This window comes from Arctopsyche grandis, chromosome 8 (genome assembly GCF_051622035.1).
Source record: "Arctopsyche grandis isolate Sample6627 chromosome 8, ASM5162203v2, whole genome shotgun sequence".
Lineage (NCBI taxonomy): Eukaryota > Metazoa > Arthropoda > Insecta > Trichoptera > Hydropsychidae > Arctopsyche > Arctopsyche grandis.
Window position 1 is genome coordinate 30,809,095 of NC_135362.1, and position 17,859 is coordinate 30,826,953.

Below are 17,859 nucleotides of genomic sequence, written 5' to 3' on the forward strand. Positions count from 1 at the left end.
GCATTTACAACCTTTGAACAATACGCGGCACCTTCTGGGTCCGGTGACTATTTATAATACATCCATATACACTAACTTGAAAAAACTGCATGCCATATACATATAATATTCCGTTTTTTACAGACATTACTAACAAACTAACCAGTAGATTCTATGACAGAATCACTAATAACCATACTAACACACTTGTGAAGAGTCTCGGTGATTACAACAAAATGTCTATACCCTTCAGATATATGTAAACACAGATTAACTAAACACAATCTGCTTTAGGTCATCGACTTTAGAGAGTCTTTAATTAATATTGTGTATTAGATGTATTATGAGCATTTATAAGGATTGTAAATAGGTTTTTGAGCTCTTTTTCCTATTATGCTGTAGATTAACATTAGAATAATATAATACTATGATTACTAACCAATTAAATTAAATTGTAAAATAGAAAATGATCAGTAGATCAGTAGCTATTAGATATAAGATGTATTATACGTGAACATAATTTCGAAATAATAAAAAGCATTTAAAAATTTAAAAAAAAATTCTCATTTTCACTTTTTATCCATTTTCGCTTCGATTTGTTTGTGTATGAAATTCATACACATACCATATGAATGTATGTATTTACTTTTTTTTATTTATACTTATTTCATTAACAATAATTCAATAAATTGGGTTGCTGGTAAGGAATCGGAATTCCCGGCATTTTACAACTCCCGGGACTTGAGACACACACGTATTATGGAATAGTGTAGGTACATATTTAATAATCTAAATATAACAACTACCGAAAGTTTAACATTGTTATATAGTAGTTGTTTTACCCGCCTTTGCTCAGTATTTGTAATATAAACAGCTTAAACATGGCGAATCTAATAGTAAATATTTATTTGTTTTTTTTTTATTAAATTTATTTGAAACGAAAAAAAAATAATATTCAACCAATTGAATTGTCGTCATAGAAACTTTGTTTTGCTTACGAAGTTCCTAACAAAAAATACTTAAATATAATAATAAAAATACAAGCATTCGGCAAGAGAATTGCCGAATGCGTGAAAAATGCAAGCACGTTGCTCAGTTTCGAGTAGCTCAGGATTCGGTAAATTCTTTGCCGAATGCGTGAACTGGACAGCGTGTTATTTATTATAACCAAGTGTCAAAGTGATAGCTGAATAAGGATGTTTAATTTAGTTTAATTTACATATTATTGTGTATAATATGACTACATACATATGTTTCGATCATCTCATATGACTTATACATAAATTAATGCCATTTTTATACATTTTGATCAATATTTAAACAGTCGGAATTTTATACCTTGTGAAGAATCAGTATTATATTATAAATATTTAATTTCATTACACATGTCCCAGGACATGTCTAATGAAATTAAATATATATATATATATATATATATATATATATATATATATATATATATATATATATATATATATCTAGGAATTAAGTGAGAAAATATTCTAAAATATTATATAATATTATAAAATATTGAGAAAAAAAAAAAAAAATATATATATATATATATATATATATATATATATATATATATATATATATATATATATATATATATATATATATATATATATATATATATATATATATATATATATATATATATATATATATATAAATATATATATATATATATATATATATATATATATATATAAAAAAAAAAAAAATATATATATATATATATATATATATATATATATATATATATATATATATATATATATATATATATATATATATATATATATATATATATATATATATATATATATATATATATATATATATATATATATATATATATATATATATATATATATATATATATATATATATATATATATATATATATTTGTAGTGTACATTGAATGTATGTAGTATACTATACATATGTATGTTATATCAAAATCACAAATTCACGATCCTATTTAAAATCCTATATTTATATATTGAGATCTTTTAAAAAATAATTATTTGGATATCTTTGTGGGGCTCTAGCCACTGGGTAATCACCCCCAGTGGGAACACTGGATGTTTGTGGGTCTCTAAATTGCGGATAATCACCTCCAGTGGAAACTCTAGAGCTTTGTGGGTCCCCAAATTGCGGATAATCACCTCCGGTGGAAACTCTAGAGGTTTGTGGGTCTTTAAATGTCGGGTAATCACCTCCGGTGGGAACACTGGATGTTTGCGACGCACTGGATGTCGGATAATCACCTCCATTGAGATTTTTTAAAAAATAGTTGTTTGGATACGGAAATTTCTGTGGGGTTCTCGGCGTTGGGTAATCGCTTTGTTGAGGTGCTGCTAGAGCCATCGAGGAAACTTTAGAGGTTTGTGGGTCTCTAAATTGCGGATAATCACCTCCGGTGGAAACGCTAGAGGTTTGTGGGTCTTTAAATGTCGGGTAATCACCTCCGGTGGGAACACTGGATGTTGGTGACGCACTGGATGTCGGATAATCACCTCCATTGAGATTTTTTAAAAAATAGTTGTTTGGATACGGAAATTTCTGTGGGGTTCTCGGCGTTGGGTAATCGCTTTGTTGGGGTGCTGCTAGAGCCATCGAGGAAACTTTAGAGGTTTGTGGGTCTCTAAATTGCGGATAATCACCTCCGGTGGAAACGCTAGAGGTTTCTGGGTCTTTAAATGTCGGGTAATCACCTCCGGTGGGAACTCTGGATGTTGGCGACGCACTGAATATCGGATAATCACCTCCATTGAGATCTTTTAAAAAATAGTTGTTTGGATACGGAAATTTCTGTGGGGTTCTCGGCGTTGGGTAATCGCTTTGTTGAGGTGCTGCTAGAGCCATCGATACGAGTGTTATCTGAAATCAGATACATTTACATTATTTCATTATTTACCCGAATATTCAAAACAATAAAAAAATAATTTTACTCACTAAAAATGGTGTGATCTTCATGTTGGTCTCGTTTCTAAATAAAAACTGCGACGTGTTTGTGGAATCGAAAGCAAATAGCAAATGTTTTTGTGGAAGTTCGTTACTCCGGTTTTATATGATTCCATTTGCCATAAAACACAATATTATCTTTCCTGTTTTTTAATGGAAACATCGAAATGCAATCGAATAACAGTTTAGTAAAATTTTATGATAATATATTAATTATTACCAATGCTGTCCCATAAAATTTAGGTACTTACATATGTATGTAGATATAAGTAGGTATACATAATCGTTTGTAGTTCCGTGTATTAATTTACATAACAAGTTTTGTTAATATGGAATAAATAAAACACTTTCAACATTGATTGTAAATTTAACACTGTTTTATACTATTTGTTTTACCCGGCTTTACTCAGTATTTGTAATATAAACAGCTTAAACAAGGCGAATCTAATAGTAAACACTCATTTGTTTTTTTATTAAATTTATTTGAAACGAAACGAATAATATTCAACCAACTTTGATTTGTTTTCGATATTCCCAACCAAATATACTTACATACAAAGTCTCTTACAAAATATAATATAACTAAATTAGAATATATCATATATTTATTTATTTATTTATTTATTTTAATATACAAGTATACCACAGTGTCTTTACAGGTCACCCCAATATGACACTGTGGCCAGATAATACATAAAAGATCAAATACATAAGACAAAATAAAACAACAATAATAGAAAAACAGATAAAATAAAACATTTAAAAAATTGTACATAAAAATTAAAAATTGAAAAATTGAGAATTAAAAAATTGAAAAATCAAAAATTGAAAAAAAATATAAATTACAAATTGAAAATAATAAACAAATAAAAACATATATAAATAGTTTAAATTGAATTAAAAGTAAAAAACAGTAAAAATACGGATAGATTATCCGGTGAAATATTGAAAATATCAATGTGATTGCTGACCAAATTCAAGCAGCGTAAGACTCGAGCGCTTGGTGAAAAAGCAAGAACATTAGTTCTTGCTTTAATTGTTTGGAACAATGGACGCAATCGATAACACTGAGCAACAAAAAAAAATACGTCCATCTCGCTTGCACCTAACATATTACGCGATACAATCATATATATAACGAAAGCATTTAAATTGCAATTATCGCTTTAGTTAGTACGTTTAGATAAAAAAAAATATTGAGATATAAAACCAATCCTTATAAACGTGGTGAAATAAAAAAATTGCCAAATAACTGAAAAATAGCACGGGAAAAACATCCGTAAAAAAAAAATATATTTTTGACTTTTAAAATTCGCTAGACAATTGATTAGAAGTATTTCAAAGCAATGAAATATAACAATTAATAGGAAAAATATCTGACTATTGATTCCAATACTCACTTTGGGCGTAACAGCCCTAAATTTTGAGTTAAAGACCGCAAAAGCCAAAAAACTGTAAAAATCGCAGATTTTTTTAAACGCTCATATCTCGTAAACGACCGCCCACCAACAAAAATCAATATCATATTCGAATTGAGTGGGTCAAACTTAGTAAAGATTGGCTAGTCTCCGCTCTGGTAACTCAAAAACGTGATTTTTTTGTTGCTCAGTGTAATCAATGAGGCGAGATGGAACCCAAAATTTCATTTCTTCCAATATAGTTGGGTTGTAAATATCACCTCTTAATAATTTGAAGAAATGACGCACAAGAAGCATATCCCGCCGATGAGATAGGGAACTATAGCCAACAGAACCTTGTACAAAAGCACTAGGAAACAGTTGAGGGTAGTATCCAAACTCCCTCATATATAGATAGCGGAGGAACTTCCTTTGAACTCTTTCAATTTTTAGAGAGTGAGTTAATTCACTGGGACTCCATATAATGGCATCAGATTCCAAAATGCTTCGGACCAATGCGTTATAAAGAAGACGCAAAACTCTTAAATTATTGAAATTGTGAGCATTGCGTAAAACGAAACCCAGCATCTTTGAAGCTTTATTGTACATATTGGAAATATGGATACCAAACTTCCATCTGCTCTCAAACGTAACGCCAAGGTCTTTTTTGGATAATGTTCTACACAGTGGAGTTCCACCAAGATTATACTGATATAAGGTGGGGTTAGAAGACCGAGAAAAAGACATAATATTGCATTATTAGTCGCCCAGCACCATAAAGAGTTCAAATTACTCTGAAGGACCTCACAGTCAGAAACACTGTCAATTTTCATGAATAATTTGAGGTCATCAGCATATAGTAAAAAAATTGAATCTGAAAGTACCGAGCCAATATCATTCACATAGATTAGAAATAGTAAAGGTCCCAGATTAGAGCCTTGGGGCACGCCAGAAGATGTGAGGTATACTTCAGAGAAATGGCCATCAAAACAAACAAACTGACGACGATTACTTAAATAAGAAGTAAAAAAATCAGTAAGATTATCCGATAGACCAAAATTGGCCAATTTCTTAATAAGTATTGAATGATCAACCTTATCAAAAGCTATATTATATATGTATAATAGACATTACATTATTATTTATTATTATTATTAGTAATATTTATATATTTACTTATGTATTTATTTATTTATTTTTGTTTAATATTTTTCAATACTCTTTTTATTATCTATATATTATTTATATGGGCGTTGGGGACTGCACTATTCTCCCCATCGTCTGGAATAAAAGCTATTATTATTATATATTAAGAAGGGTGGTAGGCAATATAGAAATTTAAACTGTCCATTGAGTATGCTTTAATTTTTTTTATTATGGATATTTCAATTTTTATTGGATATAAAATATACTGTATATATTGGAATAAATGTCCTCATTTACTTTGTCGGCGAGGCATTGTTATACGTGGCTTTCTCCGGTTGGCGACTTAAACCACTAGATAATCACCTCCAGTGGAAATTCAAAATGTCGGATAATCGCTTTTATTGGGAACTAAATATCTCCGGGGGGCTTCAGCTATCGGATAATCACTTTTATTGGGAACTAAATATCTCCGGGGGGCTTCAGCTATCGGATAATCACTTTTATTGGGAACTAAATATCTTCGGGGGGCTTCCACTGTCGGATAATCACTTTTATTGGGAACTAAATATCTCCGGGGGGCTCTAACTGTCGGGTAATCGCTTTGTCGACGTGCTGCTAGAGTCACCGATACGAGTGCAATCTGAAATCAGATATATTAAATTAATTGATTATTTACCCATTTATTCATAACATAAAAACATTTGAGTTAGTTATTTTACTTACTAAAATTATTGTGATCTTCATGTTGGCTTTGTTTCTAAATTAAAACCGCGACGTGTTTATGGAATCGCAAGCAAATGGCAAGTGTTTATGTTGACGATCGTTACTTCTATTTTATATGATTTCTAATTAAAAAATCATAATATTATTCTTCCTGTTTTTTAATAATGTGGTAGTAATTATTACCAATGATGTTCCATAAAATATATGTACATACACATATCGGTACTAGAACCAGTTCTTAAATCAACTGCGTATGTACATACATATGTTTGTATATCTATATAATATTACAAATATTATATTATTTATAATATGTGCATATAAAAATCTGCAATGTTTTATATACCTAGATATGTAGATTAGATGACTAGGTATTTAATCATCATCTGTGCGTGTATATGCTATGACTCATAGGCTATGAGGAGAGGCTGGGTTCTAGGCAGGGCTGTGGAGTCGGAGTCGGAGCATTTCAAGCGGAGTCGGAGTCGTAAAAGATTAACCGACTCCAACTCCTCTTTATTATTTTCTTTTATTAATATTGTTGCGTAGGGGTGGGTGGAGGATCCAAGTAAAAGGCCAAAGTCGTTTCACAGCATTTATTGATGATTAAGTAGATACATGCACTGGTAGTGCTCAGTCCAGAATGACCTGATATCGCCTACGTACCGCCTTATAAAGGGTAGATCTCTCAGGACGTCTAATCTGTTTACCTATTGTATAGTCATGTATTCGGATATGTATTCCCACGACATTAGGTCTCCCCGTACCGATTCTGAGAAATGACTAATAACGGTCATTGTTTAGCCTAAATGCACTTAGAGTCCAGATATAATCCTGGAAGTAAGTGCAAGCACTTAGTTAATCCGTTAACAGATATCCGTTGATCCTAAGTGCAAGCACTTAGTTAATCCGTTAACAGATAACCCTTGAACGGTCACAGTCTCTGGGATTCTATTCGTTTAATCTGCGGCGTACGTAACAATATCATTACGGGATGGTATTGAAGTAAATCCACTAAATTTAAAATTAATATTTTTTTTATGAACACATGATTTTAAATTAATCTATATACATAACATATATGTATATAAAATTGAATGTATGTTTGTCTGTCTGTCTGTCTCAAATAGGCTCCTAAGCCACTCGACCGATTACGATGGAACTTTCAGGATTTGTTGTATGTATGTCCGGGAAGATTACTGTGAAAAAAAAAGGGAAAAAACCTCTTAATAATAATAATATTTGCTACGCTATTCCACGGTGTTGAGCTACAACCATCACTTGAAATCGGAACGAGAACGGGAACGGGAGGGGGAAAAATGGGAATGAGTGGAATTGCAACGCAATAATTTCAAATGTTTTCGCGTCCGCGACCTGCGTTGTTAGACGTAAAATAAACAAACAATTGAATAATTTCAAATGTGTTCGCTGTCTGCATTTTTCCGACAAATGGGAACGGGAACGAGAACGAGAACGGGAACGGGAATAGCATGCATTATTGTGGCATTGCAGCGCATGCCGGGTTAAGCTATTTATAAATATAATCGTTGAATTGCACGTATTTTGATGTTTTGTAGCGAAATCGTATATTTCCTCCGTCTCAAACTTTTTTTTATTAAATTGATTTGTTTGTGTATGAAATTCATACACATACACTATGAATATCCTTACTTTTTATTTATACCCATTTCATTACCAATAATTCGATGAATTGGATTTCATGTAAATTTTTTGTGATTTTTTTTAATTCCTTCAATGTTTTATATTTTGAAAATCGCTATTATTTTTATTACAAACAATTTTACAGTCGGAGTCCGAGTCGGTAATTTTTGATTCCACTACACAGCTCTGATTCTAGGAAATAATTATGAACACGCATTTTAATTTTACATTCATAAATATACTATGATAATCAACAAGTAAATATAATAATAAATGTAAAAATTACAGAGCTTACTACAAAAAATTAATTACAAAAAACAACGCGACTATCTAATATATGTATGTGTAACTAGTGGTTTTACCCGGCTTCGCTCGGTATTTGAAATATAAACCGCTTAAACATGACATTTTATATAAATTTATTTGAATACTCAATTGTTTTTTTTTATTAAATTGACTGTCACATAAGTATACATATATATATATGAATCGAAAAATAAATAAATCGAATGTGTTAGCTACGAACCAACCAATATATATATATGCAAAGTCTCTTTCGAAATTATATATGTATGTATGTACTTAAAATTTGTATTTATCTAGCTGCAAATATCAGGTGGCGGAGGGGATTAATAAACTCGGGAATAATATACATTTACATAGAGTTTTATATGTTCGATTTTATACATTTGAGAGACTGTCCTAATATTAATTATTTTAAATATATGTGGAATAGAAAATAATTAAATCACATGATTATGCTTGCATATGTATAAACATACGATTAATGACTCAATTAACATTATGTAGATGTTATTATCGCGACAGAAGTGAACATCTCACACTGAATTAAGGAAGTATCGAAGGAGTCGAGGTACTATTATATTACCAATACAGTATACTTTCGATTATCCGGGCGTGGATTATCCGGTTTGCAGATTATCCGTGCTTGAAAAATATAATTTTTTTAAATTGGGGAGCTGAAATGAAAAATCTTCCCGTCGATTATTATAGTCAGAAAGGGGCATGGATGGACAGGGAGATTTTTGAAGATTTCCAGAGGTGGAAGATTTTAAAAAGTAAAGGATTGCAGTATTGTTATTAGATAATGCATATTGAAAACAAACGTTGGACTTGTAACATCTTTGATTCAGCCCATGGACCAAGGTTTTATATCATCAATGAAACGTCTTTATCGTCAAAGTCTTCTGAAAATCTTGTTGAGGAAGATGACAACTGACAAATGATCAATTTCTCGAAAAAAAAAAAAAAATGACGTATTGGATGCTACATATACACGGAATAACACAATCTTGGTCAAAAGTAAAGTCAGTAACACTTGTTCGATCATGGAGAAATATTCTTCCTGACATGGAAACAGATTGGATTGTGAACATAATGAAGCAAATGATATATCTGAAATATGTGGATTATTGGATAATTTAAAATGTTTTGAAAACCTGGATAAGGAAAATGTCGAGGTTATAAACGCATGGATGATACAGATATCGTTTCTTTTGTTTTTCCAGAGGAAGAAAATGAGAGTGAAGCAGATACCAGTGGTTATATAAGTCATTAAACGGTACAACACTAGTACTAACTACTAATGGCCACTTATCTGATTAACTATGAGCGGTTTTCTTAATAAATAATGAGTACTAAAATTATGAAACAAAAATTTGTGTTGTAAATATGATATTATATTCGAAACCAAGTCCAAATTTGATAATTCGGATTATCCGTATTCTTCAATTATCCATGCCCTTCCTCCCCGGCATTAGCCCGGATAATCGAGAGTGTACTGTATATATTATACATACATATGTACATATGTTACAGTTATTGCATACTAGCAGTGAAAGTATACGGTCACGGCGTTTTAGGATATTCATACTCCGAATACTTTACAATTACATACTTACATTATGATAATACCAAATTGCGTAATTATAATTTAATCTGATGTTTTGTAATTTCTCCATAATCTGAATGAAAAATATCTACAAGTTAATCGACAATTTGTTGATAATCGTAATAACGATATTATTAGGAATGGATTTTTTTTTTTGGTAATATTGGTAATAATAGATGACGGTATTTCTGGAATAGATATATGTAATATGGATAGTCGAATAATAAATTTCATAAAAAAATTCTAGTCACTATCTTGAAGTATGTGAGCTTTCTGAGAGAAGATCTTACGCTCGTATGATTCAGCATATAATTTTATATATGTATATATACGATGTACATATGTATGTAGCTAGTAAATTTACGGGGGGCTATTTATATGCAGAATTTACAAATAAAAAGAATTTTAAAAACTAAAAGGTTAGTATTTAAAAAAGTTTTTTTTACCAGGGTTTTTATTTTAAAATTTTTAGTTTACTAGTTTTATAACCGGAGTAGAACTTTTAAATCAGCTGATAACTAATAACTAAAAATAAAACTATCACTGTAAGATCTGTGTACATATATTAAGCCTGTATTGGTTAGAAAGTTTGTTTTGATTTGAGGTTATGGGTTAAACGTCATTCTGTCAGATTCACTGAACAGTGTTGCCACCCTGCATAAAGGCCGGTGTGGCAACACCCAATACCATTGGCTCAGCAAGCCTCAAAAGCCACAAAACTATTAATATTTATATATTAGAGATAACGAGAACCTACATATAAAGCAAATTTTATAAAATATAGAGTGAAAAAAGTAAAAGTTATAGACGTTTAAATAATTAAAATTTGACAGCGAGATGGCAGGGCGAAAAGTAATGAAACTACCGATGTAAATGATGAATGTGACAGATAAACGTAACCGTGTAATACGATGCAGTATTTTCAAACGTGTCTAATACGATATTTTTCACCATCGTAATTGCGGATGATACCTTTACTTATATTGATAACCAAAATGAGCAATATGGCAAAGTATGAAAACGATCGGATAAGAGATAAGGGATATAAAAAATGACCGCTTACACGAAAAACATATGAAACGTATAAGAGGTTAGTAAAAATAGAATATCATTGGCTTGGGCACATATTTTAATTAATGAATAAAACACGATTTGATTTTTATTTATTGGATTATATTTCATGTATGTTTATTTCAAGTTATTAGAATTTTATAATAATATTAATTATTACCAATGCTGTGCCATAAAATTAATGTACTTACATATTTACATACATACATACAAATATATCGCATGTTTATAATAGAACCAATATTATTTCAAATACAAATAATAATAAAAAGCTTTTAAAAACATACAATATTACATATATGTACATACATAATGTAATATTATATAATGAATCATTTATGAATTCTTACACATGTACATATAAATAAACCTAATGTAAATGTACATATGTACATATGTATGTAAATATGAATATGATTTCCCTGGTTTATTGATCCTCTCATTATATGTACATATATAATTTTCACCACTAGATAAATACGAAATACAAAAATTTTGGGAATAGCCCAGATGATAGCAATAGGTATGTATGTAATTTTCAACCTCATTTTTAGAGCCACTTTTATGAATAGGAATGACTCTAGATAATTTCCATTTTTCAGGATAATTACCAGAACCCAGAATAAATATATATATATATATATATATATATATATATATATATATATATATATATATATATATATATATATATATATATATATATATATATATATATATATATATATATATATATATATATATATATATATATATATATATATATATATATAATATATATATATATCACCCCCATTCACCCCCAGTGGGAACACTGGGTTATCACCCCCAGTGGGAACACTGAATGTTTGTGGGTATCTAGATTGCGGATAATCACCTCCGGTGGAAAATCTAGAGGTTTGTGGGTCCCCAAATTGCTTATAATCACCTCCGGTGGAAAAACTTGATATTTGCGACGCACTGAATGTCGGATACTCGCATCCGTTGAGATTTTTTAAAAAATAGTAGTTTGAATACGGAAATTTCTGTGTGGTTCTCGGCGTTGGGTAATCGCTTTGTTGAGGTGCTGCTAGAACCATCGAGGAAACCCCAGAAATTTGTGGGTCTCTAAATTGCGGATAATAACCTCCGGTGGAAACTCTAGAGGTTTGTGGGTCCCCAAATTGCTTATAATCACCTCCGGTGGAAAAACTTGATGTTTGCGACGCACTGAATTTCGGATAATCCCATCCATTGAGATTTTTTAAAAAATAGTAGTTTGAATACGGAAATTTCTTTGGTGCTCTCGGCGTTGGGTAATCGCTTTGTTGAGGTGCTGCTAGAACCATCGAGGAAACTCCAGAGGCTTGTGGGTCTCTAAATTGCGGATAATCACCTCCGGTGGAAACTCTAGAGGTTTGTGGGTCCCCAAATTGCTTATAATCACCTCCGGTGAAAAAACTTGATGTTTGCGAAGGACTGAATGTAGGATAATCCCATCCATTGAGGTTTTTTAAAAAATAGTCGTTTGAATATGGAAATTTCTGTGAGCTTCTCGGAGTTGGGTAATCGCTTTGTTGAGGTGCTGCTAGAGCCATCGAGGAAACTCCAGAGGTTTGTGGGTCTCTAAATTGCGGATAATCACCTCCGGTAGAAACGCTAGAGGTTTCTGGGTCTTTAAATGTCGGGTTATCACCTCCGGTGGGAACACTTGATGCTTGCGACGCACTGAATGTCGGATCATCTTCATTGAGATTTTTTAAAAAATAGTTGTTTGAATACGGAAATTCCTGTGGGGCTCTCGGCGTTGGGTAATCGCTTTGTTGAGGTGCTGCTAGGGCCATCGAGGAAACTTTAGAGGTTTGTGGGTCTCTAAATTGCGGATAATCACCTCCGGTAGAAACGCTAGAGGTTTCTGGGTCTTTAAATGTCGGGTAATCACCTCCGGTGGGAACACTGGATGTTGGCGACGCACTGAATATCGGATAATCACCTCCATTGAGATTTTTTAAAAAATAGTTGTTTGGATACGGAAATTTCTGTGGGGTTCTCGGCGTTGGGTAATCGCTTTGTTGGGGTGCTGCTAGAGCCATCGAGGAAACTTTAGAGGTTTGTGGGTCTCTAAATTGCGGATAATCACCTCCGGTGGAAACGCTAGAGGTTTCTGGGTCTTTAAATGTCGGGTTATCACCTCCGGTGGGAACACTTGATGCTTGCGACGCACTGAATGTCGGATCATCTTCATTGAGATTTTTTAAAAAATAGTTGTTTGAATACGGAAATTTCTGTGGGTTTCTCGGCGTTGGGTAATCGCTTTGTTGAGGTGCTGCTAGAGCCATCGAGGAAACTCCAGAGGTTTGTGGGTCTCTAAATTTCGGATTATTCCCTCCGGTGGAAACGCTAGAGGTTTCTGGGTCTTTAAATGTTGGGTAATCATCTCCGGTGAGAACTCTGGATGTTGGCGAAGCACTGAATATCGGATAATCACCACCATTGAGATTTTTTAAAAAATAGTTGTTTGAATACGGAAATTCCTGTGTGGTTCTCGGCGTTGGGTAATCGCTTTGTTGAGGTTCTGCTAGAGCTGTCGAGGAAACTTTAGGGGTTTGTGGGTCTCTAAATTGCGGATAATCACCTCCGGTGGAAACGCTAGAGGTTTCTGGGTCTTTAAATGTCGGGTAATCATCTCCGGTGGGAACTTTGGATGTTGGCGACGCATTGAATATCGGATAATCACCTCCATTGAGATTTTTAAAAAAATAGTTTTTAGGTGCTGCTATAGCCATCGATACGAGTGTAATCTGAAATCATAAACATTTACATTAATTTATTATTTACCCGAATATTCACAACAACAAAAAAGTAATTTAACTCACTAAAAATGGTGTGATCTTCATGTTGGTCTCGTTTCTAAATAAAAACTGCGACGTGTTTGTGGAATCGAAAGCAAATAGCAAATGTTTTTGTTGAAGTTTGTTACTCCGGTTTTATATGATTTCATTTGCCATAAAACACAATATTATCTTTCCTGTTTTTGAATGGGAACATCAAAATGCAATCGAATAACTATAGTAAATAATAAAGGGCCTAAGGTGGACCCCTGAGTTATACCAGTTCGCGTAAAATATGAAGAAGATTCATAAATAGCATATCTAACAAATTGCTTCCTATCACTAACATAAGAAGCAAAGAGTTTAAGAAGACGTAGAGAAAAGCCGACTTCAGCTAATCTGATCATAAGAGCGTCATTATTAACAAGATCAAAGGCTTTACGAAAGTCAAAATAGGCTACATTAACTTGTTGACCACCGTCAACTTTAGACATGGTATAATATGAAAGGCAGGCAAGATTAGTGGTATTGGAATGACAAGGTGAAAAACCATGCTGCTCATCACTAGTCACCGGAGCCTGAGGGGGCCGTGTATTGTTCAAAGATTGTTAAAGGTTTGCCGAACAATGGATAGCACTGTGACTATCCTACCTCTACTCATCACACAACAATCTTTTGAACTGCAAAAGAATCAAACCGTGAAGGATATTATCAAAAATTTTGGGAATAGCCCAGATGATAGCAATAGGTATGTATGTAATTTTCAACCTCATTTTTAGAGCCACTTTTATGAATAGGAATGACTCTAGATAATTTCCATTTTTCAGGATAATTACCAGAACCCAGAATAAATATACATATATATATATATATATATATATATATATATATATATATATATATATATATATATATATATATTTATATATATATATATATATATATATATATATATATATATATATATATATATATATATATACAGGTTTTTTTCTTGATTCTGCCACCCAAACCTTAGATTCATATGAACATTAAACCTTACAAAGTCTCTTTCGAAATTATATATTGGATTATACCTATGTATATGCAGAATGTTTACATAAAAAGCATTTTAAAAAATAGAATAACATTGGTTCTTGGACATATTTTTATTAATGTGTATAACACGATTTGATTTTTATTTATTGGATTATATTATATTTTATTTTATACATTTCAATGTACATTGAATGTATGCAGTATACTGTACATATGTATGTTATAACTAATTCATGAAATTCGGATTGGGAAAAAATCACAAAATTCACTATCCTATTTAAAATCTTATATTTATATATTGAGATCTTTTAAAAAATAATTATTTGGATATCTTTGTGGGGCTCTGGCCACTGGGTAATCACCCCCAGTGGGAGCACTGGATGTTTGCGGGGCTCTAAACGTCGGATAATCACCTCCACTGGAAACTCTAGAGTTTTGTGGGGATCTAAATGTCGGATAATCACCTCCGGTGGGAACTCTAGAGTTTTGTGGCGCTCCAAATTGCGGATAATCACCTCCGGTGGAAACTCTAGAGTTTTGTGGGGCTCCAAATGTCGGATAATCACCTCCGGTGGGAACACTGGATGCTTGCGACGCACTGAATGTCGGATAATCACCTCCATTCAGGTTTTTCAAAAAGTAGTTGTTTGAATACGGAAATCTCTGTGGGGTTCTCGACGTTGGGTAGTCGCTTTGTTGAGGTGCAGCTATAGCCATCGATACGAGTGTAATCTGAAATCAGATACATTTACATTAATTTATACATAATTTATACATTTACATTAATTTATATATATATATATATATATATATATATATATATATATATATATATATATATATATATATATATATATATATATATATATATATATATATATATATATATATATATATATATATATATATATATATTATATTATATACAAAAAAGTAATTTAACTCACTAAAAATGGTGTGATCTTCATGTTGGTCTCGTTTATAAATAAAAACTGCGGCGTGTTTGTGGAATCGAAAGCAAATAGCAAATGTTTTGTTGAAGTTCGTTACTCCGGTTTTATATGATTCCATTTTCAATGAACCACAATCTTTCCTGTTTTTGAATACAATATGTTTGCACATACATATATAAAATAAAAATTATATATTGAGAGTTTATAATTATTTTAATATACCTATATAGAATCCCCCCCCCCCCCTCCTGTGACGTTTTGACCCACATACGTATGTGTGTATTTTAAATATATTGTGGCTTTTAAAAATTCTCCTTTTGATGCAATATATACACATTTAAAGATTATTTGTTTATTAAATGGTAAAAAAAATTGCAATGAATCATGAAACTTAATAACAAAAAATAAGAATTGAAATGAAACTGGATTAAAACTTTGATCCCCCGTTGCATAATATGTTACAGATAAGATAAAAAATAAATAAATAAACATCGGACCTGGATATTTGTGATCGTTTCCTATCAGAGTTTGTCAATTTTCTCTGATTTCATTGTTGAAACGGTTCCCGATTAAAAATTGGCTAAAAACCTTTCTACCTATGTATATACTATGTCACCAATATTTGAGTATGATTAATGTACAAAAAAATTATGTACAATTCATAGATGTCTCGTAATTCAGCGACTTGTATAATAAAAATGCTGTATTGTTTGTAATTGACCAGGAAAGCGCATTGGAGTTTACCTGTAAGGCCTTCCTGGTATAAAATGGAATAAAAAAAATATAATAAAATTATGCATGCAATTTTTTTATGTGTCGATTAATATAACATACATATACTTTTCGGGATAATTTTTTTTAATAATACTTCAAGAAAACACGGTGTAATTTTAATTTAAAATAACTATATTTTATTTGAAGCGTATAATTATTGGGAAAATTTTAAATTAAAATATAATTTAAACGATTATAAAACAGAATCATTAATGGTGACCGCCATGTCCATGTCCTCCATGACCACCGCCATGTCCTCCGATATGACCACCACCATGTCCGCCACCATGTCCATGAATAGAATGTCCTTGTCCGTGAATACCGTGTCCTGGACCATAGATGCCGTGTCCGTGAGGTGGTTGGTAATTGTTATTCACGTGACCGTGTCCTTAAAAGATTTCACTATGATATATTTTTGAAAATTAACGCTTAGCAAAAATAAAAATTAAATATTTCACCTCCATGGACAGGTTGTGGATAGTGAGGCAACGCAGCCGTGAAGACCACGAAAAACACCAAAAAGAAGAATGCCGCCTAAAAAAGGCAAAGTGTTAAAACATCAACATGTTAAACAAATATCGAATGTTCACCAAACATGTCGAGTGTGTGTTGTGTCATTGGAATTGATTATATAAAGTATGGCAATGACTATCGAAAACTTTGTTAGCACTGACTCTTTTTAATACTGCATATGCAGATTCATCAATTGTAATCATTCGGTGACGTTTTAATCGTTCAAAATACAATATGCACAATGAAAGTGTATCGCGATGTATTACGTATGTATGTAAATGCACTTACGAAGAACTTCATTTTGACTTCGTTTGTGAAATCGTCAGACTCGACTGTGTTCCGAAAATAATTTATCTCCTTTTATACGCAATTGTTAACATATAAATAATGTCGATAGTGTTCGCAGAAATTTTGTCACAAAACCGAAATATTTAAGTTCAACGGCGTTTCAAGGAGAATTTAAATCGGATGGGTCACCGATTAACCCATGTCTATGTCATATATAAACAAATTGAGTACGTATTATAAAAAAAAAATGTAGAGCAAGGTTTGTGTACAAATAATATATTATCACATATCTATTATATTTGGCAGTGGGTTTTTAGAACTAGCCCTTGTTTTGATGAAAGGCACTGTGTCAATATTTTTCAACAGAACTATGATTAACTTTGTCAAATGTTTCAAACAGTATAAATGTATTTTTACTTTATCTATGTTTATTTAGTGAATCATTAGGATCATTATGTCTAATAGATTCTAAGCAGAGTGAAAGTTACAAATTTATTTACTATGTAACCTTTGACCTCATATAGTCTATGATGAGATCAGATTTTTAAATGCTTTTTATTATTACTAAATTATGTTCACAATATATTTTATATCTATTTTAAAATAGCTACTGATTTAC

The 17,859-nt window shown here is 31.6% G+C and overlaps 3 protein-coding genes and 2 long non-coding RNA genes across 7 annotated transcripts; all 5 read right to left on the reverse strand.

Annotated features, from left to right (window-relative positions):
• Positions 1–1,957: 1,957 nt before the first annotated feature.
• Positions 1,958–3,099, reverse strand: LOC143916096 (uncharacterized). Its single transcript, XM_077437002.1, has 2 exons — positions 2,945–3,099; positions 1,958–2,869 (listed from the first exon to the last, which is right to left on the reverse strand). The coding sequence occupies exons 1-2, from the start codon at positions 2,963–2,965 to the stop codon at positions 1,982–1,984; spliced, it is 909 nt and encodes a 302-aa protein (XP_077293128.1). The 5' UTR covers positions 2,966–3,099; the 3' UTR covers positions 1,958–1,981.
• Positions 3,100–5,726: 2,627 nt separating this feature from the next.
• LOC143916112 (uncharacterized) lies at positions 5,727–6,864 on the reverse strand. The gene is made up of 3 exons (XR_013260944.1): positions 6,566–6,864; positions 6,220–6,496; positions 5,727–6,136 (listed from the first exon to the last, which is right to left on the reverse strand). It is a non-coding gene; the product is annotated as an uncharacterized LOC143916112 (long non-coding RNA).
• On the reverse strand, positions 6,803–16,295 carry LOC143916106 (uncharacterized). Of its 3 annotated transcripts, none has more exons than XM_077437020.1 (3): positions 15,660–15,741; positions 15,126–15,444; positions 6,803–7,418 (listed from the first exon to the last, which is right to left on the reverse strand). In XM_077437020.1, exons 1-3 carry the CDS (start codon positions 15,678–15,680, stop codon positions 7,354–7,356), a joined length of 405 nt encoding a protein of 134 aa, XP_077293146.1. In that variant the 5' UTR covers positions 15,681–15,741; the 3' UTR covers positions 6,803–7,353. The 3 variants fall into 3 exon arrangements, with proteins under 3 accessions (XP_077293146.1, XP_077293145.1, XP_077293147.1); XM_077437019.1 differs by lacking the exon at positions 6,803–7,418 and adding an exon at positions 15,888–16,295 and having other exon boundaries at positions 14,728–15,444; positions 15,660–15,805; XM_077437021.1 differs by lacking the exon at positions 6,803–7,418 and having other exon boundaries at positions 14,812–15,176; positions 15,279–15,444.
• LOC143915552 (uncharacterized) lies at positions 9,229–13,871 on the reverse strand. The gene is made up of 3 exons (XM_077436249.1): positions 13,720–13,871; positions 11,665–13,644; positions 9,229–9,297 (listed from the first exon to the last, which is right to left on the reverse strand). Exons 1-3 carry the CDS (start codon positions 13,738–13,740, stop codon positions 9,229–9,231), a joined length of 2,070 nt encoding a protein of 689 aa, XP_077292375.1. The 5' UTR covers positions 13,741–13,871.
• Positions 15,888–17,371, reverse strand: LOC143916113 (uncharacterized). Its single transcript, XR_013260945.1, has 3 exons — positions 17,241–17,371; positions 16,898–16,973; positions 15,888–16,827 (listed from the first exon to the last, which is right to left on the reverse strand). It is a non-coding gene; the product is annotated as an uncharacterized LOC143916113 (long non-coding RNA).
• Positions 17,372–17,859: the final 488 nt, after the last annotated feature.

Coding starts and splice junctions, on each gene's coding strand:
- LOC143916096 (XM_077437002.1), bottom strand. CDS start 2,965: ATGAAGATCACACCATTTTTA. Junction 2,870..2,944: donor TGAAGATCACACCATTTTTA/GTGAGTAAAATT, acceptor ATCTGATTTCAG/ATAACACTCGTATCGATGGC.
- LOC143915552 (XM_077436249.1), bottom strand. CDS start 13,740: ATGAAGATCACACCATTTTTA. Junction 13,645..13,719: donor TGAAGATCACACCATTTTTA/GTGAGTTAAATT, acceptor TTATGATTTCAG/ATTACACTCGTATCGATGGC. Junction 9,298..11,664: donor ACCCAGTGTTCCCACTGGGG/GTGAATGGGGGT, acceptor CACATATTTCAG/ATATATCATTTGCTTCATTA.
- LOC143916106 (XM_077437019.1), bottom strand. CDS start 15,680: ATGAAGATCACACCATTTTTA. Junction 15,445..15,659: donor TGAAGATCACACCATTTTTA/GTGAGTTAAATT, acceptor ATCTGATTTCAG/ATTACACTCGTATCGATGGC.